The 21,818-nt window shown below is 45.8% G+C and overlaps 2 protein-coding genes across 3 annotated transcripts in view; one reads left to right on the forward strand and one right to left on the reverse strand.

Annotated features, from left to right (window-relative positions):
• The window catches only part of LOC141112170 (general transcription factor II-I repeat domain-containing protein 2B-like), a 14,347-nt gene extending 13,253 nt beyond the window's left edge, over positions 1 to 1,094 (reverse strand). The window contains exon 1 of the mRNA XM_073604701.1: positions 856 to 1,094. Coding sequence (XP_073460802.1) covers positions 856 to 900 — 45 coding nt within the window. The 5' untranslated portion in view covers positions 901 to 1,094. The remainder of the gene's footprint in view (positions 1 to 855) is intronic.
• On the forward strand, positions 1,062 to 21,322 carry MRPL23 (mitochondrial ribosomal protein L23). 2 transcript variants are annotated; one of them, XM_073604702.1, is made up of 5 exons: positions 1,062 to 1,212; positions 12,845 to 12,967; positions 17,133 to 17,215; positions 17,291 to 17,364; positions 20,915 to 21,322. In XM_073604702.1, the coding sequence occupies exons 1-5, from the start codon at positions 1,196 to 1,198 to the stop codon at positions 21,077 to 21,079; spliced, it is 462 nt and encodes a 153-aa protein (XP_073460803.1). In that variant the 5' UTR covers positions 1,062 to 1,195; the 3' UTR covers positions 21,080 to 21,322. The 2 variants fall into 2 exon arrangements, with proteins under 2 accessions (XP_073460803.1, XP_073460804.1); XM_073604703.1 differs by lacking the exon at positions 1,062 to 1,212 and adding an exon at positions 6,360 to 6,713.
• The last annotated feature ends 496 nt before the right edge of the window (positions 21,323 to 21,818 follow it).

Below are 21,818 nucleotides of genomic sequence, written 5' to 3' on the forward strand. Positions count from 1 at the left end.
GGTTCCCCAGGTTGGGGGGGGGGTGTCTGTCTATAGGAGGTTCCCCAGGTTGGGGGGGGGGGTGTCTGTCTATAGGAGGTTCCCCAGGTTGGGGGGGGGGGGTGTCTGTCTATAGGAGGTTCCCCAGGTTGGGGGGGGGTGTCTGTCTATAGGAGGTTCCCCAGGTTGGGGGGGGGGTGTGTCTGTCTATAGGAGGTTCCCCAGGTTGGGGGGGGGGTGTCTGTCTATAGGAGGTCCCCCAGGGTGGGGGGGTGTGTCTGTCTATAGGAGGTTCCCCAGGTTGGGGGGGGGGTGTCTGTCTATAGGAGGTCCCCCAGGGTGGGGGGGTGTGTCTGTCTATAGGAGGTTCCCCAGGTTGGGGGGGGGTGTCTGTCTATAGGAGTTCCCCCAGGGTGGGGGGGGGTGTCTGTCTATAGGAGGTCTCCCAGGTTGAGGGGGGGTGTCTGTCTATAGGAGGTCCCCCAGGGCGGGGTGTCTGTCTATAGGAGGTCCCCCAGGGTGGGGGGTGGGGTGTCTGTCTATAGGAGGTCCCCCAGGGTGGGGGGGGGTGTCTGTCTATAGGAGGTCCCCCAGGGTGGGGGGGGGTGTCTGTCTATAGGAGGTCCCCCAGGTTGGGGGGGGGTGTCTGTCTATAGGAGGTCCCCCAGGTTGGGGGGGGGTGTCTGTCTATAGGAGGTCCCCCAGGTTGGGGGGGGGGGTCTGTGTATAGGAGATCCTCCAGGTTGGGGGGGGGGTGTCTGTCTATAGGAGGTTCCCCAGGCGCACTGCTCTACAAAGGCTGTGCACACTCCAGCATGGGGAATGCTGGGACCTGTAGTGTGGGGGATAGCGGTGCCCATCCCGGGGCGGACCCACCTCAGCGGGCTCCATGGCTGTGGGCTCTCCTGCGGTGGATTCCATAGAAGCGGCTTCCCGAGCACCGGAACCTCAGTCTCCTGACCCCGAACACTGCACAGGAAGTGTTGGGGGAATCCTCTGGTCAGGGGTCCCCGCTCCTCCCAGCCGCCAGGTGGCGCTGGAATCGTAAGCCACTGGTCACACCGTGCCTTCACTCTTAGGGTCTCCGGACCTGTGGGTGGCGCTGTGGTTTCGTGGTAAGATCCTCCTGGTCTACCGGAACTGTAGGTGGCGCTGGTATCAGGAAGTGGAGGAGAGTAATGTGAGTGGTGGAGGAGAGCGGGGTCACCGGGAGAAGATGGCCAGCAGAGTGATGTGAGTGATCTGAACGCCCTGTATTCCTGAGAGGTGTCATGGCCGGGCTTGGGAAAGAAACCTTGTGTAGCTCTGAGAGTGAACCATACACCCCTCTATTACCAGTCCGGGTGTGTGATGGGGTCAGGCTGGGAGTGCAGTGATTGGACACAGAGCTGTGTGATGGGGTCAGGCTGGGAGTGCAGTGATTGGACACAGAGCTGTGTGATGGGGTCAGGCTGGGAGTGCAGTGATTGGACACAGAGCTGTGTGATGGGGTCAGGCTGGGAGTGCAGTGATTGGACACAGAGCTGTGTGATGGGGTCAGGCTGGGAGTACAGTGATTGGACACAGAGCTGTGTGATGGGGTCAGGCTGGGAGTGCAGTGATTGGACACAGAGCTGTGTGATGGGGTCAGGCTGGGAGTGCAGTGATCTGGGTATATGATTGGGGGCTTCCCACTTCTACTTTTCCTTTCACATTAGACAGCCCCATAGGACTCCATGGCCATCCTCCATGACATGCATCCAATGGATGAGGATCACATATGTACACAATCTGATCAGCAGACTAAACGCACAGCTCTTTATCAGACACACAGGGTTGCCATTACTTGGGGCAATTGACACTAGGATCACACATTCCAGTGCGATTCTGCATCCCATTCATTTGAATGAATGACAAACTACACAGAAATAATAGTGTATGGAGTACTTATAAAAAAAGTGCCATTCCAGATCTGGTGCCCACAAATAGACTGCATTTGGGGTGCCCTTAACATTACACTTGCATGCAGAGATCACAAGGGTAATGTATTCGAATGTGGTGCGGGGATTACACATTATGGTATAACCCGGCCCTAAGGGTGAATTCACAACACATGCAGGGACAGACTTTTTAGCTCAGGGATGCACAGGAAACGATTGTTTCTTATGTGTCACATTAGCACTGTAGCATTCTGCGATAAAATGCAAACATGCTGCATTTTTTTTAAGTGCAGACATGCTGAATCACACAGCAGCGCATCAGACTGCTGCACATTGCCATGAACGAAGTGTACATTTTGTACACTTCATATAAAGTTCATACAAAAAAAATGGGAGCCATGTGATGCACTGAATCGCAGCCCCCCCCCCCCAGCCAGCAACAGAGACCTGCGAGAGTGGTGAATCACTCTGGCACATCTTCGTTGCAGTGTGAATTCATCCTTAACCCTAAGTTCACATCTATGTGGTTTTCAAGTGTGTTTTTTTTTTTATGCTTTTTTTTTGCATGCAGTTTTCACGCATTTTGCTTTTTTTTTTTCCTTTTAACAAACTGAATAACAACAACCAGTGAGTCATCAGCTGTCAGCGGGGTTCCCTGCTGATGGCTGAATGTAAAAGAAAAGAAAAAAAAAATAGCGGGGGTAAAAAATAGCGACCCCCCCCCCCCAATTCGTCCCGGGCCCTTATCTGAGCGGGCAGCCCGGCAGGTCAGGATAGGGAGGAGACGAGCGTGTGCCAAAGAGGTTTTAACTAGGGGGCCCCCAGATCCCACCCCCCACTATGTGATTCAGTACCCCTAACCATTCACCAAAAGTGTGTTATACCTTCACTAACATTTTTACAATTTTTTGACAAGTCCTTTATGTCCCCCCAATGTAGAGCCATCATCAATCGCGATGCCCGCTGGACCCGATAAAAGAAAAAAAACTCAGCTCTCGTCTGTCTGCTCTGCCGCCTGACAGTTCTTAAGTAGCAAAGGGGCGGTGCCACCAGGCGACATCACCTGGTGGCACTGCCCCCTGTGATGTCAGCGGCTCAGCATGCAGCGGTCGAGGACGTCACAGGGGCAGTGTCACCAGGTGGCCTCGTCCTTTGGCTATTTAAGAACTGTCAGAAAGCGGTGCAGGCAAATCGTCAGGAGCCTTCTGCGTGAGTGGAGCTTTTTTTTGGGGTCCATTGAAGTCTACTACACACAACGCAATCTGCTGCAGGAAAAAGTCCCTGACCCTTTCTGAAAAACGTATAGATGTGAACATGTACCATAGAAAACCATGTTAAATGGACTTAGTGCGCTTCTGCAAACTGCAAAACGCACTAAAAAATGCATAGGTGTGAACCTAAGGTAAAGTGCATGTGTCCTCAGACATGAAATCTGAACAAAGCATATCCCTCTTTGTTCTACGGGTTTTTTTTTTTTTTTTTTTGGCCCCTTTCACACATGCTGTCTGTTTGTCCGTTTTTCCTCCATCCGTTGATGGATGAAAAACTGACATCAATGCAATGTATATGGAAAAACTGATGTAAATAGATGGTCATTTAAATCCGCATCCCTCATCACCTGTTTTTTTTAAACTGATCAAAGCTCTATTTCGGACGACAAACGGATGTAAACTGACAAATGGTCAGTTTTAAATCCGTTTTTGCATTGGTAATGGATTTAAAAGAAACTGTAGCGCAAGAATGAAAAACTGATGAGCACTGATGAATACTTCATCCGTTTTGACGTGACTGAACTGATGAAATAAACGGTTTGAAAGGGGCTTAAATTGTAACTAAAGGCAAACCTTCTATTTTTAATTTTGGATCGCTTTTATTGCTGTCTGTGTCCCTGCAGATTCACCCTCTCTATTTGTCCTATTTACAATCATCACTGAAAGTGAAAGAAAATCCAATATTTTGGTTTGTCCTCAGAACAGAAATAGAGCGGAAATCTGCCATTAGGGACACTAACTTTGGTGGCGCATTGGGATTCTCTCACTTTGGAGAGATTTCCTCTCCTTTCCTGTTTTGGCTATGGGACAGGAAGTGAAGGGAAATCTCTCCAATAGGACACAAATGGCAAGAAAAACTGACAGGGTTTATAACCCTCCCTTACTCTATAAAAAAGAAAAAAGGTTTGCCTATAGTTCTACTTTAAAACGTTTCTTACCCTTAAAAAAAAAAAAAAAAAAAAAAAAAAAAAGGATCCTGTTCCTTTAAAGCATGGTATGCAGCACGGTGCTTGTGCTGTGTCATTTGGCCCCTTGAATTACCTGAAATACCTGGCTGATCCTGCCTGGTTCTGCTCACCCCCTGTAAACTGACCACGGTTTATCATGGCTGCTGAGCCCTGACACTGTGGTCAGTTTATCACCTGCTGTGCTCTCCCCCTCCCTGCCTGTCAGCTAGTGACAATGTCCACCCCTCCACCCTCCAGCCCTGCAGCTAAAATAACATTTACCTTTTTATATAATCCTCTCTGTCTCCTAATCCTGTGTGCCCTTGTGTGTGCTTTATTAAAAAAATGCAGTCTATAGCTGATTTCTGAGGGCACGTGACCGGCCGCCTCTCTCCTCCAGGAGGAGGGGGATTCTCTGCCCCCCCGGCTGCAGCTGTTAGATGGAGAGAGCTGGTCACGTAGGTGCTCTGAAATCAGGTATAGACTGCATTTTTTTTAATAAAAAACACACACCGGGGCACACAGGATTAGGAAACAGAGAGGATTATATGAAAAGGAAATAGCGGCTTAACAACCACTTTAAGGGTACATAAGTGACAGTAACAAATAAAGTGATTGTAAAGGTTCACATTTTTTTTTAAATGACAAACATATGCTTACCTGTTCTGTACACAGAGTGGCTCTGATCCTCCTCTTCTGGGGTCCCCTGCCAGCACTGTCCACTCCTCCTCTTCTCTGTCTGCTCCCATAGCAAAGTCTTTGCAATGGGGGCAGACGCATGGGCTCAATACTGTGTGTATTTTTAGACACACGTAGCATGGCTTGGTCCCGCCCCTACTCCCTCCTCACATAATTTGATTGACAGCAGTAGGAGGCAATGGCTTTCGCTGCTGTCAAATCTCCTGTGAGAATGGTGGGAGGGGAGGGGAGAAGAGCTTCTGCAGACTTGCACGTTGCTGGATTAAAATCGACTCAGCTAAGTGTTTAAGGGGGGGCTGGGGGAGCATTTCTGGAAGGTTTTTTACCTTAAAGTGGTTTTAAAGGCTCAAAGTTTTTTACCTTCATGTATTCTGTACATGAAGGTAAAAAACCTTCTGCGTACAGGGGCCTCCTCAGCCCGCCTAATACTTACCTGAGCCCCATTTTGATCCAGCGATGTGCATGGGAGATGAGCTTCTCTCATTCCTCATTGGCTGAGCTAGCAGTGGAAGCCATTGGCTCCTGCTACTGTCAATCACAGCCAGTGAGCCAATGACAAGAGTAGCAGGGGGCTGAGCTGAGCCGCGGCTCTCTGTGTCTTATGGACGTATAGAGTGGGGCTCTGGAGTAAGCACGCACCAGTGCCCCCAGAGCAAGTGGCTTGCTATTGGGGAGCGCACTGGCTGAGGAGGAGGAGCCAGGAGCCCTGACGGGGGACCTGAAAAGAGAAGGCTCAGGGCTTCTCTGTGCAAAACCATTGCACAGAGCAGGTAAGTATAACATGTTTGTTATTTAAAAAAAAATTAACATCTAATTTCACTTTAATGCATGAGAACACATTAGGGTAAAAAAAAAAAACTTTTTGCCTTTATACCCCTTTCACACTGGAGGTGTTTTTCAGGTGCTAAAAAAGGGCTAAAAATAGCTCCTGTAAAGCGCCTGACAAAAGCCTCCCCTGCAGCCCCAGTGTGAAAGCCTGAGTGCGTTCACACTGGAGCGGTGCGCTTGCAGGACGTCAGAAAAAGTCTTGCAAGCAGCATCTTTAGGAGCGGTGTATACACCGTATTTAACCCTTCGGCCGCTAGCGATGGTTAAAAGCGAACAGCTAGCGGCCCTAAAGCGCCGCTAAAATTACGGTAAAGCGCCACTAAAACGACTGTAAAGCGCCGCTAGCTGTTCTATAAACTAAACTAGAACTGTAAACTAGAACAGAGAATTGTGAGCACATAATTGTATTGTATTGCAGAAGAGACATTGTGCGTCTCTTCTGCAATAAGAGCCTGCTTGTTTGCATTTTTTTCAACTTTAATTCTGCTTTTAAAAAGTATGTAAACCCCACATTTCACACTCCTGATATGTGGCTGCTGTACCATGTACTTGCATGAGAAAGTATCCTGTTCTTTGTATTGCTTCCTTTGTGTGAAATACTTGTTGATCCTGCCAGTCCCTCTGCTTTCCTATTTCCAACTGACCACGTTAGGCATAGGCCATCCATCCTAGCATAGTCAGTTTTTTTTTCGCTGATTTTTTGGAGATCTGAGGAAAATGCGGATGCGTTAAAACACGTCATCTGACACGTCCATACGACACTTCCGCGATAAAGAATCCATTGAGGCTTGCGTTCCACTCTGGTTGTCCTTCCGGTTCCGTTTTCTGGCATCCCCGTAGGTGCTTTCCACGCTGGTTGTCTTTCCGGTTCCGGTCTCCAGTACTACCGAACGTATAAAGACGGTGCCTACCACCTGCAAGACCCACAGGTCGTCCTGACGTGTACTTTTATCTAAGGGCATCCATCTCCAGGCCCTGCTGGGACCTCTTCAGTGCTTCTACCGCGGACTTCACAAGTGACCATGGACTCCAATATATGTACCTACATGCTTGATTGTCACTGCTAAATTGTGAGTAGCCTTTTGGCCACCTTTACTATATCTTCATTAAAACTGTTCATACTTACTGCACTTAAATTGAAGCACCTTGTCTTTTCTTCATCAGTTTTTTTTTGGCTGTGCTGGGAGAACAGCATGCCTGTCCACCTATGATCAGACACGCCCCCCCGCCGCACAGCCATTCACAGTGAAGTTCAGTGTACTGCTGTCTTTTTCCTCCTCTAGCTCTCTAAGCCTCCTTATGCAGCAGACAATGGAGGTTTTATAGCCATAAAAAAAAGGTATTTTGATATTTTTTATTTATACTGTGTATATACACAAATGTTTTTGGCCTGTCTAGGCTGAATGGGTTGTTTTACAATGTAAGGGTTCACGTATAGTTTAAAGAGGAGGTCCGCCCACCGCTGCAAAAATTAAAAGCCAGCAGCTGCACATACTGCAGCTGTTGACTTTAATTAATTTAACACTTACCTGTCCTGGAGTCCAGTGATGTCGGCAGCGCTGCCTTATGGCTTCACGCCGGGAACCCTACTGCACATGGGCGAGGCTCCGCTCCTCTCTCCTACTGGCCCGGCGGCTGGGGGAGGAGGAGGGAGCCTCAGCCGTGACGTCAATACCCGTGGCTGAGGCTCCCGGAAGTGGGGAAAGCATACCTGTGAAAGACCGGTATGCTGTCCCCCCTCCCCCCTGAAAGGTGCCAAATGTGGCACCGGAGGGGGGGAGGAGTACAACGAGCGGAAGTTCCACTTTTGGGTGGAAATCTGCATTAATGCAGAACTAATCCCTCCTGTCCATCACAGCCAAGGAAGTCGCTATCTTAAACCTCTTTCACATCGTATCGCTGCTAAAGCGCTGGTCGTTTCTGCGGTGCTTTAGCAGCGCTTTTCGGGCGCTAGCAGGTTGCTTTTTTTAAGGTCACGTGACAACGTGACCTTAAGGCTGCTTTCACACTGAGGCGCTTTACAGGCACTATAGCGCTAAAAAATAGTGCCTGCATAGCATCTGTAAAGAGCCTCTCCTGTTTCTCCAGTGTGAAAGCCTGAGTGCTTTCACACTGGAGCGTTACGCTGGCAGGACACCAAAAAAAAGTTCTGCAAGCCGCATCTTTGCAACGCTGTAGGAGCGGTGTATACACTGCTCCTAAAGCGCTCCTGCCCATTGAAATCAGTGGTCAGCGCCGCCAGCAAAGCAGCGCTTTGCGGGCAGTTTTGGCCCTTTTTCGGCCACTATCGGGGGGTTAAAAGTGCCCCGCTAGTGGCCGAAAACCTCTGCAAAAACTACGGTAAAGAAAGTGTACCGCAATGCCCCAGTGTGAAAGTAGCATAAAAAAAAGCGCGTTTAAGGCACATTGGAAGTGCTGGCTATTAATTTCAATAGGCAGTGGCATTTTTGGAGCACTTTTTACAGCGCTCCAAACATGCCCCAAAGATGCTGCTTGCAGGACTTTTTCTATCCCTCCGCAAGTGCACCGCCTAGTGAGAAAGCACCCATTCAAATGAATGGGACGTAGTTTTCAGGTGCTATTTTCCCCCCTCACCTTCCAGGACAGCTACTTGAGAGATGATCGGCTCCACCCTCTACAGGACACACAAATCAGATAGAATTTAAAAGGCCCCTCCCTTTCCTCTGACCCTCAGTTGTTTTGTGTTTCCAGTCCCTCCAGGAGCACCGACAAGTTTTTTGATTTCTTATGGTCTGGTAACTGTGGTTGGTGGACCCCCCTTCTCTGGTTCCATCCAGGACTAGTTGTGGCCAAGTCCTGGATGATGGTCTGTACCAGAAGGGTTCCCTATTTCTAAGGGTTACTTGCCTTTGTAAATGGTGGCAACTCCCTTCCTTTCCCCAGCGCTGCTGTGTCCTCCTAAATGCTTCATTCCGGTGTACCAAGATGGCGTCAGGAGGACTTCCGGTGATGCAGCAAGATGGCGCCGGAACCGGAAGTCACATGACGCACTTCCGGACGCCGAGTGGAGACACTGAGGACATGCGCTAAACTGCCTGTAACCTGCCTCAGTGTGAAAGGGGTCTTAGTCTCTACTTGATCTGTAGTTACCATGGTGCTGCACATGTGATCAGTTATGATTCCAGCGATTTGATAGCTTGGTTGGAAGTACAAGCAAACGTGACAGTTATCATTCACCACATGTCTTGAATGTTACTGTTTTAAGAAAAAATGTAAAGAAGAACTAAACCCTTCTATCCTTTTCAGCCAAGGAGGATGTCATTTTGGCCTCTGATCTGTAAGACCCCTTTCACACTGGTGCGGGTGGTAGCGGTAAAGCACCGCTCGTTTTAGCAGCACTTTACTGCTGTAATAGCGGCACAAGGGGTTAAAAGTGCCCGCCTAGCGCTGCTTTGAAAGCGGCGCCCATTCATTTAATCGAGCAGGGACGGTGGAGGAGCGGTGTATTCATCGCTCCTCCACCACCCTGAAGATACTGCTTGCGGGACTCTTTTTTTTTTTTTTTTTCCTGTCCTGCAAGCGCACCGCCCCCGTGGGAAAGCACTCAGGCTTTCACGCTGTGGAGGCTTGAGAGGCGCTTTACAGGTGCTATTTTTAGCACTAAAACGCCTGAAAGGCGCCCCACTGTGAAAGGGGTCTAACTTCAATGGTGCTGCACATGTGATCAGTTATGACTCCAGCCATTTAATGGTTTGACAGTTTGGTTGAGGGCACAAGCAAATGTGACAGTTAGCATACCTAGAATGTAACTTTTTTTTTTTTTTTTTTAAACGGTTAAATTGATGGATTTAGTTCCTTTTTAAAGTGGAGTTTGGCGCGCCAGTGTCCTGATCTAAGCCGATTCTTGAATCGGCTCTCGGTTGCTGGCACTGCCATCTTGGGTAGGGGAAACCTTTAGGCTTCACAGCCGGCTTCCTACTGCGCATGCGTGGGCTGGCTGCAGCGTGGGTTCGAACTTCCGGTTGAGTTTGCCGCAGCAAAATCAGCAGGAAGTGGGTACCTGTCAAAACCAGGTCCAAATGTGGCACCAGAAGGGGGAAGGAGGCAGACAGGCGGAGCTGCCCCTTTTGGGTGACGCTCCGCTTTAACCACTTGCCAACCAGGCCAACTCTGACACTTCTCTCCTACATGTAAAAATCTACACTTTTTTTGCTAGAAAAATACTTGGAACCCCCAAACATTCTATAATTCTTTTAGCAGAGACCCTAGAAAATAAAATGCCGGCTGTTTTATATGTCATGTCAGGTTCCCGGGGTCACAGTGAGGGAGCAATGTCAGTTCCTCTCTTTTTCTTTCTCTCTCTCTCTCTCTGTTTGTTCCCCCTGCAGCCACTGTTATTTTTGAATTTTGTGCAGCCATTCAGAGATCTGTGGATAAGCTACAAGTCCCGTCTGCCACTGCAGACAGTTCTCAGTGGAACACGGGTTGGATAATCTGCACACTCGTAGTCCAATGACACTTCCTCCAGCTCTCACTGAAAGCCCATACAGGCAGAGAACTGGGGGGAGAGTCAGCAGTTGCCTGACATTGTACCTGTGATCCATGGATTATGGTGGAATGCTTTGCAGACTCCTGCGAAAAAAAATAACCGCGCAAAAAGGTATGCTTACATTTAAACTTTCATTACTTGTCTGCCTCTATTGATTTTAAATCGTTTCACTATATATCCACTAGATGGCACCATTCACCTCCTTTGAAAGCAAAGCATTATCCCCTAAAACTGACTGGATGTATTTATAAGCCAGGGGGATTTTTCATCACTCTGTATTTTGCGACATACTTTGAAATCCAGTTTCTACCTCATTATATTGTTAGAAAACCAGGGTGGAGAATTCAAAATAAGGTCAAGTAGTGTTTCTTTCCCTGCACAAATGGAGGTGCCAGTTACATTTACATCTGCCCTGGATATCAAAATGAGGAAAATATGTCCTAGGCCTTTTGAATGCAAATATGAGTCAGTGGAGTCAAAACTCTAAAGGATAAGTTCACCTTTTGTAACATGTTACACCCTAAATATTTGGGGTGTAACATGTGACCGATGTACTGGCCCCTGCACCCCCACGAATCCCCACCCCCCCCCCCATTTTGACAGCAAGCGAGGGATCGTCTCCCCCCACTCACTGTCACAATATGAAGAAAAAGCGGCCATGGGAGCTCTGCCCACCGGGTGCATCATTCATTCACAGTGTTCTGTGAATAAAATGTAGGTTGCCGTGCTGTAAGTGACACTGTAAAGACTCATATATAAGATGACAACTTTGGATAACGGTGAAGTGAAAAATATAAAGCAAAAAAAAAAAAATATATAAAATTGGATAACAGTCCCAGTTGTGTTCAAATCCACCACTGTGCTAATAAGAATACAGTCTTAATTCAATATTTATGATCCCCAGGTGCACAGTCACCTCAGATAAAGAGGATTCTCGCAGTATCCAATAGATCCTATTACAGAGTCAAATCGGCATGCAGATCATAATCTCATCCTGAAGGATCACCATAGCCTCTTTTAGCTGTATAGAAACCTGCTTTATGGTGAACCATTTGGAAATTTATGGATTGTATTATTCTAACATACATAGGAGACTGGGAGATACCATAGGAATTTCATTACACGGGTTCTGCATAGATCCTCCAGGATGAGATTATGATCTGCATGCCGATTTGACTCTAATATTGGTTACGGTGGGAGTCCTCTTTATCTGAGGTGACGGTGCACCTGGGGGTCACAAATATTGAATCAACACAGTATTCTTATCAGCACAGTGGTGGATTTGTACATAACTAGAACTATTAAAAAAAAATAATAAATATATATATATATATATATATATATATATATATATATATATATATATATTACAGTTGTGCTCATAAGTTTACACAATTTATGATTTCTTGGCCATTTTTCAGAGAATATGAATGATAACACAAATACATTTCTTTCACTAATGGTTAATATTTGGCTGAAGCCATTTATTATCAATTAACTGTTAATCAACAGTTTAAAATAGAAATGCAAAACATTTTTGTATAGGTATAAAAAAACATTATAAATACCTTTCGTCCCTTTTTTTTTTTTTTTTATAAGTGATCACATTCTCTCTGTCCTCGGCTGCATAAGAGTTGGGGGGAGGAGAAGCAGCAACAACACATTGAGCTTTCCAGTGAATGCCTGTGCAGGGGGGGATGTGTCAGAATAAGTTTGATCATTGGAGGAGAGTACACTGAGTTCCCAGCACAGCTAGAGAACTGACCACGCTGTGCTCTCCTTAGTGTGGTCAGATTTTTTAAGAGGAAAGCAAGGGGACTGGCAGGAACACCAGGGATTTCACACAAAGGAAGCAATACAAAGAGAACAGGATACTTTCTCATACAAGTACATGGTAGAGGAGACACATATCAGGAATATGAAGTGTTGGGGTAACAAACGCTTTAAGGCTGAACTCCGGGGAAATTCAAAAGACAGCAGCCGATGCTCTCCTCTTCCCTCCAGCGCTCTGGGTTGTGGGAGGCCTTTCAGTGTCCTCACTTAAAATATAAGACTGCTGGTCCTGCATTGTACTTAATGACATTAGAGTGTAACTGGCAGACAGATGGCTGCAGATAATAGACTTCGGAGGGAATGGTCACAAGGAAAAAGAGGAAGCCTGCAGGAACAAGGGATGAGGTAAGTAAAAGTGATTTTAAATGGTTCCCGATGCAAAAACAAACACAAAAAAGGTCATTATTTTATTTTTATTTATTTTTTTTTAGTTTGGGTTCTTTACTTTAGGTACTTTGGGTACTTTAAATGTATTTTTCAAATGCAAGCGGTGGATGGAAGCGCATTGGCTTTACAAACTCACCTGCACAGCTGAATTTGACTTGTACGCAGGGAGCACATTGGGGGCTGTGCAGGCGACTCCATACATCTGATGCATTTAGCAGGGTGAGTATCTGGAATCCCACTTATTTTCTGTGATAAGTGATGGCGATTATCTGAATTATGCCAGTGGAGAGCAGGAGCATGTAATATTTGAGAAGTTACTAAAATTAATGGATAAACATTTTAGAAATGTATGTGACATATATAACAAATTAAATGAACAGATCAACAAAATGTGATTTTTTTTTTTTTTTTTTTTTTTTGCCCTGTTCATTTTTCTGATTTTAATGTATTTTTATTCTTCTGCCATTCTAGATATCCGCTTTATCAGCTTGGAAATCCACAGCTACGTGTGTTCCGCACAAACTTCTTCATGACCCTGGTCAGACCTGGCAAAGAGATGCCCTCAGACACTGTGCAATTCCGTATTCCTATTGAGTAAGCATATACATCTACTCTGACAATTTCCATCTGGAGTGGAGGGGATCTTCTAGAATTCTAGAGACTTTAATTACAGTCCAGAAACTGGAGGGGTTTTTAAACCGTAGGGAAACCATATGCCATATAATATAGCTAAACTAAAAGCAAACTAGAAATGCAGATGTGATCCATGAGAGCTTTTTTTCTCTTCCAAAAGGATTTGTACTTCTGTCCATCTATTCCTGAGATTTGCACAGCTCTGTCTTGCAGGAAATGGGACATGCTCCTTCTTTATTTCAGTTTCACAGGTCTCCTCCACATGCTATGACTGGAACATGAAAGGAGAAGCAGCACCCTGAAGAGCTTATCTCTCACTCTGCTTTCTACTTCTATCAGTATGCATCTTGTACTGCAGCACACCTGCTTCATTAATTTGTGCCTTTTTTTCATCTGCCTGAAATCCAGCTTTAGCCCACGTTCACATTGGGCCGATTTGGCATGCAATTTGACATGCCAAATGGGTGGCTATTGCTGTCAATGGTACCGTCTGAATCGGTGCGGCGCTGAACTGATTCCCAAAAGTTTCTGTACTACTTTTGGCGACTTCGGGGGCGATTTGAATAGACATCTGTGCAGGAACCCACACAGATGTCTGTCAAATCGCCCCCGAAGTCTGACTGCATTGCCGGTTTGAAACTATTTATAACCTGCAGCAGTGTGAACCTGGGCTTTAAAGTGTTAAACCAAAAAACATTTTTTTTTTCAGTTGCAATACATTTTTGAGTGTACAAAATGAGATCACAATGTCAAGCCAACATGTTGTTTTCTGGTACAGTAATACACAATGAATTATAACTCATGATACGTCATTTAACAAATAACCAATCTCGGTCAGAAATTGCACATCGTAACACTATAGGACAGTGATGGCGAACCTTGGCACCCCAGATGTTTTAAAACTACATTTCCCATGATGCTTATGCACTCTGCAGTGTAGTTGAGCAGTAGTTCCAAAATATCTGGGGTGCCAAAGCTCGCCATCGCTGCTATAGAGATTCTGAGGTTATGCTCGGAGGAAAGGTTAGAGTGTTTTTTTTAGGCACCTCAAAAGGACAAGGAAGGCATGGACTTGAATTTTCAATGGAAGGGGCACGTGAGAAACGTAGCAGTAAACTAGGCAAATGACATTGTGAGCTTCTTATACCTATCATAGGGCCTGTGCCCTGTAGTAGAAATGGTGCTGGGGAAAATCCCCTGCCTAGAAGATGTGACCAGGCCAAGGGCTTGATGTAGGGGTAAGAATAAGCATAGAGTGGGAAAGGATTAGAACCTGTTGGGTTTTTACTGATGTCTGGGGCTTATAAGTATAAAAGTATAATGTTTCATTTTAAAAGTATAATTCTGACAATTTTACAAGACAGGATGAGAGGAAAAATATGCAGCAGACACAGAGAAATATAATCCTGGGTTTTCTACTCTTCACACCAACCCCCCCTCCCTCATACGCGTGCGCACACACATTACTTGTAAGCCACTTACTCCCTCCTCACAGTGGTTGATAAAGGGGTTGTAAAGGCGGAAGGATTTTTATCTTAATGCATGAAGATAAAAAGCCTTCTGTGTGCAGCAGCCCCCTAATACCTGAGCCCCCTCTCTATCCAGCGATGTCCATGAGTCCCTCGGACGCCTGGCACTCTCCCTCCTGATTGGCTGAGAGACGGCAACGGCACATCGGCTCCCAGTCAGTTGGCCCATCAGAAGGGAGAGGGGCGGGGCCAAACCGCAGCTCTGTGTCTGAATGGACACACGGAGCTGCAGCTTGGCTCAGGTGCCCCCATAGGTGGCTTGCTGTGGGTGCACTCGACAGGAGGGAGGGGCCGGGAGCAGTGAAGAGGGACCCGAGAAGAGGAGGATCTGGGCTGCTCTGTGCAAAAAAAAAAAAAATCACTTTAACCCATTTCCCCCAAAATAATAAACATCTACTTACCTGCAGCTCTGAACCTCTTCTTGTTTGTGTACTCTTGGCTCCTCCTCCTCTGTGTCTGGCCCATAGCAAGCCACTTGCTGTGGAAGCAGATGTGCTTTTCTTGCTCCTGAGCCAGGTTGTGTGCCTCCATAGACACACACAGTGTGGCTTGACAACCACCCACCCACCACCACACCTGCTCTCTGCATTTGACTGAGTGCAGCAGGAGCCAATGCCTCCTGCTTCTCTCTACGTAGTGTACTGAGAACAGAGAGAGGCGAGCGAAGACTTGCAGCCCGGCACAGTGCTGGATTTATACAGGACTCTGATAAGTATTTAGGAAGGTGAGGGGGTGATACAATTACTGAGACATTTTTAGCTTAATGCAGGGAATGCATTAAGCTAAAAATGTTCTGCCTTTAGAACCGCTTTAAAGCAGGACTAAACTCTCCTATCCTTTTCAGTCATGGAAACTGCCATCTTAGCCTCTGTTTGATCTGTAGTTGCCATGGTGCTGCACATGTGATTATTCATGATCCAGCCATTTAATGGTTTGATAGTTTGGATGAGAGCACAAGCAAATGTGACAATTATGTTTTGAAACCATGAAATTGATGGGTTTAGTAGGAAGTGGCAGCTCCGTTTATCTGTCGGCTCTACCCCCCCGGTGCTACATTCAGCACCTTTCGGGGGGATTGGTACCGGTTTTTGACAGGTACCCACCATCCACTTCCAGGAGACTGCGGCGACCTCGGCCCCCCTCCTTCCTCCACCGCCGAGCCAGTTAGAAATCGCAGTGCGCTTCGTGCATGCGCAGTAGGGACCCAGCTGTGAAGCCGAAAAGGCTTCACTGCCGGTTTGCCTTACCACGAATGGCGGCGGCAGCCCACGAGAGCCGATTGGAAAATCTCTGGGGGTGCTGACATCGTGGGATCGATGGACAGGTAAGTGTCCTAATATTAAAAGTCAGCAGCTACAGTATTTGGGGGGCGGAACTCCTCTTTCGATCCCGTTTAACTGTCTTTTGAAGCTAAAATAGTTTACTGGCTTCTAGACTGGACCGGCAAATACTGGTTAGCTTGCAGAGTCATAAAAACATTGAGTAAACACCCCTTTCTTCTCCTCTGCCATACCTCCTGTCTTATTACTTTCACACGTGTCAGTATTTTCCTCATGACTTGTTACTAATGAAGCACATCAGGAATGGGGCTTTTGTAAAGACACAATCATCTATGTGCTATGACCACTTTACTGCAGGGAAGTGCCTCTGCTCATGGCAAGTATCCTCAATGTGATCAGCTTAGGTTAGGTATAACTTATCAGCGGGCATGCATATATATCACCAGATAGAGCACCATCCTGTATCTCTTTAATCACTGTATACACAAGGAAATGGTTTCTTTAGAGAGATTGTTAGGGTTTCTGTTTTGAGAGACACCAAGAAAACAAATTCTTTTACAGGATCGTTCTTTTACATAAAAACCACAAAAATGCATAACAAAGTTTGTCTTTGGCTCTCCAGCAGAGTCCAGTGTCAAGCTTGCAGCCACAGGCTTTTAGCCATGCGCCTTTCAGCAGTGAGTTGATGGCTTATGTTTTGAATTAAGTCTGTTTTATGTTACCCTAATGGCGCAGCATTTTTCGACTTCAGGTAAAGAAAAGTACTCTGCTCAGGGAAAGTAGACTTGGAGTTGTTGCCCTCTACAACAGCTCAGCTGTTTTGGTAGCTTGTTTGCTGTTGGCTACATCTTTCCCCCACGGTGTAGGCACTAACCGTCCGTCTGTGGCAGTTGAAAGATGTACAGAACCAAGGAATTGGTCATGCTAGTTTTAATCAGTCTTGCAATCTCTCCTCAACTGCTGTTAAAGCAAAACCTAATTATGTGGCATGGCTTGTGTAATCTCTGAAGGGGACGAATAAAAGTCAATCTTTGCCACAGGTCATATGACTAACGCCATGGCATTAGCCATGTGCATGGTATTGGCGTTTAAAAGAATTTTGGGATTTCAGGAGATGGTTATGTCTGCATTCTAAACTGACTTTAATAGTTGCAATGTTCCCTGGATTGTGTTGCAAGTTTAGAGTGTTTCCCTGATTGTGTCAAGATTGACAACACTTGCTCTTCCCTATAAAATCTCATATGTGGTACGTTTTGTGTTTTTGAGGAAATATATGGCAATGCATTCTTATCATGTCATATTATTTGCTCTCTACAGAATGACAAAGTTTGATGTCCAGAACTATCTGCAGAGTATATACAATGTACCAGTGGCATGTGTGCGCACCCGCATCCAGTTTGGTAAGTGACATGGCCGGCTAAATGCAAATTAGACTAAGTTATTATTTAGTAACTAATGCAAGCACTGAATTTTAGGCAGCAACCGAAAAAGAAACCATCTGAATCAACGAGTGAAGCGGCCAGATTACAAGGTGGCCTATGTTCAGCTGGTAAGTTCTGTCCCTTTATACCTTTTAAACCAATATGTCTCAGTTTTTGTTTGTGTACTCCGCTCATTAAAATAAGTTAATAAGGCTGCCTTCTGCTCTGTAGACACCGGCTTCAAAATAAGGTGCATTTTCCATCCTAATTCCTGCTGCACGCTGTTTGATATGCAAAGTAGAGGGTGCTGAAAGCAGAAAATTAACACATGCTGTGGTGTCTGGTCATGTTTGGTGCATTTTTATAGACTGAGTGTCATCAGCCCTAAGGAATGTCTTGCTAAAGTACTTAGCCTCTGTCTCCTTATCTACAGCATAGGGACTAATTGAATTGTAGTCCAAGATGAGAACAGGGAGGGCTAAATAGTGTTTTTTTTAAGAAAATGCAGGCAGAGAGCCCAGCAAACACTGGATTTCTGACAAGATGTCATATCAAGTACTTTGAGCCCCCTGTAACTTGGGGTTGCTGCCATATGGAAACGTCATTATTGGGATGCAGACTTAAAACAGACTTCACTTATCCTCCTCCCCACCCTCGCCCCTAACACTTTTGAGGTGTATCATTTTCTGACAGGTAACAGATCACAATTTATCAGTTCTTGCCTAGGGGAGAATTATGTTGCTTGTTCTGATCCCTCTCCCCACCTTCAGCTTCCTAGGACACGTTACATGTCCCAGGAGGCACTAGGACTACTTTTGCTGCACCGCATGATGGGGTGCGGGCTGTGATTTCTTGGGAAGTCACAGGCAGCTTCCAAATCCAAAATAGCGTTGCCGGGGACCCACAGCAGTGAGAAGAACTGACAGGAAGACAGCACTGGAACTCAAGGCTGATAGGTACCTGATTTTTAATAAATTGGCAGCTACTGTGTTTGGTTAGCTCCTCAAAGTACTGAAGCCAGAGAATTAACTTGATAACCAGGCACGAGAGAGGTCCACATTGACAGCCTAACCAGTTCTCTCAGTATAGAATTTCTTAGGCTTGAAATGCACAACTTGGGACTAGATTAACCAGTTCCTGCCCAGCCTATGACAGCCGGGCGGGACCTCTCTAGATCTGAGTGGATATCATCATATGAAATCCTCCATAAAAATGTTCCTTGTGTGGGCCCCACTGGCGTGTTCCGGCGCAATCTCTCACCCACTGTGTTCACTGGACATAGCTGATGACAGATCACTGTACAGGCCGCTGCTGGTACCATGTTATCGCTGTGATCAATCACAGCAGATCACATGACAATTGTACACTATGGATGGCTTTCATTTATGTCATTCATTATGTACTATTGTGTTGCTTGCTGTGTTTAGTCACAGTGATCACATGGTACAGACAGGGCTAGTCACAGCCCATCTGTATCATGTGATTGACTGTGGCCAATCACAGCTAATCACAACCATACACACTGAATTAATCAATATCATTCAGAAATAATGGTTGCTTGTAACAGTGAATATCACTGTTTATAAGTGATTAAAAAAAAAAAATCCAGATCACCTTCTCAGAGTAGTACAGTATGTTAGTGTCACCACCACACCAGTTATGACAACAGTGTACTGCACTGGTGACAGTATGTAAAAAAAAAAAAAAAAAACAACTTTTTTTTTTTTATTTCACTTTCACCAAAAAATTACAAATTCAAAAACTCGCCATGCCTCTTACTAAATACCTTGGAGCACTGATGTCCGCAGTACTTTGATCAAAAGTGAACACTGAGCTCATGGGTGTCATCTGAGGGTCACATGACCTAACATTCTGGCCTGAAGTTACATGCCTCAAAACCAAAACCCCACAGGTCCTGCTTTTTGCAGCACTGAGGTAAATATTTGTTAATTCGGCCGACTAGTGTTCGTCAAAGCCTGGGTTATTTTTTAAGGTGGACCTTGCTTAAAACTGTAATTGCCTGTCGATAACCGCTAGAGACAAAGCATTGAGAAGAGCAGCTGTCCCTTGCATCATACAGCCTAGATAACCCTGCAAGCTGTAAGAGGCCAACTAGCAGGAAGCAAAACATCTCCTGCAATGACTGCTTTCACACTGGGGCGGCGGGTTCATGAGCGGTAAAGCGCTGCTAGTTTTAGCGTCACTGTACCGCTTTTTAAGCTGCGCTTTTTGCCCGCTAGCAGGGAGCTGCGGTGCTATCGAAGCGCTGCCCATTCATTCCAATGGGCAGGGGCCGTTTTAGGAGCACTGTATACAGTGCGCCTAGACTGCCCCAAAGATGCTGCTTGGAGGATTTTTTTTTCCCGTCCCGCAAGGGCACCGCCCCAGTGTGAAAGCACTTGGACTTTCATACTGGGGAGGCATGAGAGGCAGTTTTCAGGCACTTTACAGGCGATATTTTTAGCGCTAAAACACCTGAAAACTGCCTTAGTGTGAAAGTAGCCTTCGGAGGAGGAATTCCTTACGGGCCAGAATTGAGAGACTGGGGTTAATTTAATAAAACTGGAGAGTGCACAATCTGGTGCAGCTCTGCATAGAAACCAATCTGCTTCCAGTTTTTTTTTTTTTTTTGACAAAGCTTAAAGCGGAGTTCCACTCAAATGTTGGAACTTCCGGTCATTTGTCGTCCCCCCCCCTCCCCCCCGGTTCCACATTTGGCACCTTTCGTTGGAGAGAGTGGGAGCATCCTGTGCCCACTTCCGGGAGACCGGGCCGTAGCGAATTATGTCAGCAGCTCGGCTCCCTCCTCCATCCCCTGCCGCCGGGCCAGTAGGAGAGCGCAGCGGTGCCTCGCGCATGCGCAGTAGTGATCCAGTGTGAAGCCGTAATGCTTTAATATCTGGTCCCCGGCAATGGCGGTGGCAGCTGATGGAAACATCAGCTGCGGTGCCGACATCGCTGGACTCCAGGACAGGTTAGTGTCCTATTATTAAAAGTCAGCAGCTGCAGTATGGTTAGCTGCTGGCTTTTAATTTTTGCAGGGGTGGGCGGACCTCCGCTTTAATTGAACAAGCTGATTGGCTACCATGCACAGCTGCACCATATTTTGCACTCTCCAGTTTTAGTAAATCCACCCCTGTGTCTTGGACCTTGTTATGGGCTATCTTTATTACTGGTTATCCAGTGTCTGTCTTCTAGAGTCTGGTGATGATTTTTGTGATGTTGGCTCTCCAAAGGCTGCATGTCTGTTCCCAAGAGTCAACAACACATGTTTGGTGACTCAAATGTTCTAAGCTTTGAAAACGAGGGTTGTATTGTAATGCAGTGTGTGTGTTTAGAACAGACATTCTTCCTGGATTGAGTTAGAAATGTCTCTGATTCAGAGCTTTAATATTTCCTATGATCTGCCTGTGATCCTGATATGTTAACCATCTCAGCCTGTGCTGCTTCTTTGTTTTTCCTCCCAGCGCCCATACTGTGACATCAGTGTGGCTGGATCACTACTGTGACTCTGGTCGTTTTCATGTGCTCAGCCACTTGGCACCCATTGTCAGTGGCATGGTTTAATTTCTGACATGAGCTGTGTTGTAATACCATTACATTGCATAATTAGTTTGTTGACAACATCTTGGCTATTTTGAACACCTCTGAACCGGACACTTTTCCCCATTTCTGCAGGGCCAAGGACAGACCTTCCAGTTCCCAGATCTTTTTCCAGAGAAGAAAGACATTATTGAGTCAGGTTCATTTGACGAGATCCAATTAGAATTCATGGAGAATGAGAAACAGCGCCAGCGTAAGGATCCACGCAGAGGAGGACTTAATGAATGGTTTGGGTTGTAATACATTCCTTTTGTAGCCTCTTCAGCATTGGATTCTCTCTCCTCTGCACAGCATGAGATTTCTAGGTCTGAAGGTCAAACTACCATGCTCTATTTCCTTTGGAGAACCTACAAGCAGATCTTCAACCGGCCTCTCTAAAGGACAGTAATATTTATTTTTTTTTCAAAGAATTTTTAGAGTTGAAAATAAATGAGGTTTGTGGTGAATTGTCTATAAATAAACCATGTATTTTTTTTCAAAAAACCTCTCTACTTTGTAGCCTTTGTTAAATTGAGATTGGTAACTTCCATATAATCATAATACTGAAATAGGAGTGAACGAGGGGCTTAGTAGCCAGTGCATGTCAAAATGAAAGCTTTTTTTCCTACCATTATAAGGGGAAGCAAATGCGTCCTGGGTCTTTAACCACTTCTTTTTTCAAATATTTTATTTCTTTACCATCGTTTCTTATCTGTGGTACATATTAACGTCCTCAGGCGGTAAGGGTGATATCTCAGTCGTCGCTGAAGCAATGATCGAGATATAATTTTATTAGGGCTAGAGATTTCCTACAAAGTAAAAGTGATCCGAGCAGCTATACAGCTGCTTGATCACTTTTGCAGTTGGCGAAAATGAGTCTCCCCCTGATGTTCATCCCTTGTGATAGCAATTAAGTTCAATTTTAGAACTAGGAAAATTATATATAATATAAAATTTTACACACACAACCCCTGGTAAAAAGTATGGAATCGCCACTCTT

This window comes from Aquarana catesbeiana, linkage group LG11, assembly GCF_042186555.1.
Source record: "Aquarana catesbeiana isolate 2022-GZ linkage group LG11, ASM4218655v1, whole genome shotgun sequence".
NCBI classification, from domain to species: Eukaryota; Metazoa; Chordata; class Amphibia; order Anura; family Ranidae; genus Aquarana; species Aquarana catesbeiana.

Excerpts from the sequence above, each read along its gene's own strand:
- MRPL23 (XM_073604702.1), top strand. Across the intron at positions 12,968-17,132 it reads CAATTCCGTATTCCTATTGA|AATGACAAAGTTTGATGTCC; the intron begins GTAAGCATATAC and ends TGCTCTCTACAG. Across the intron at positions 17,216-17,290 it reads GCGCACCCGCATCCAGTTTG|GCAGCAACCGAAAAAGAAAC; the intron begins GTAAGTGACATG and ends ACTGAATTTTAG.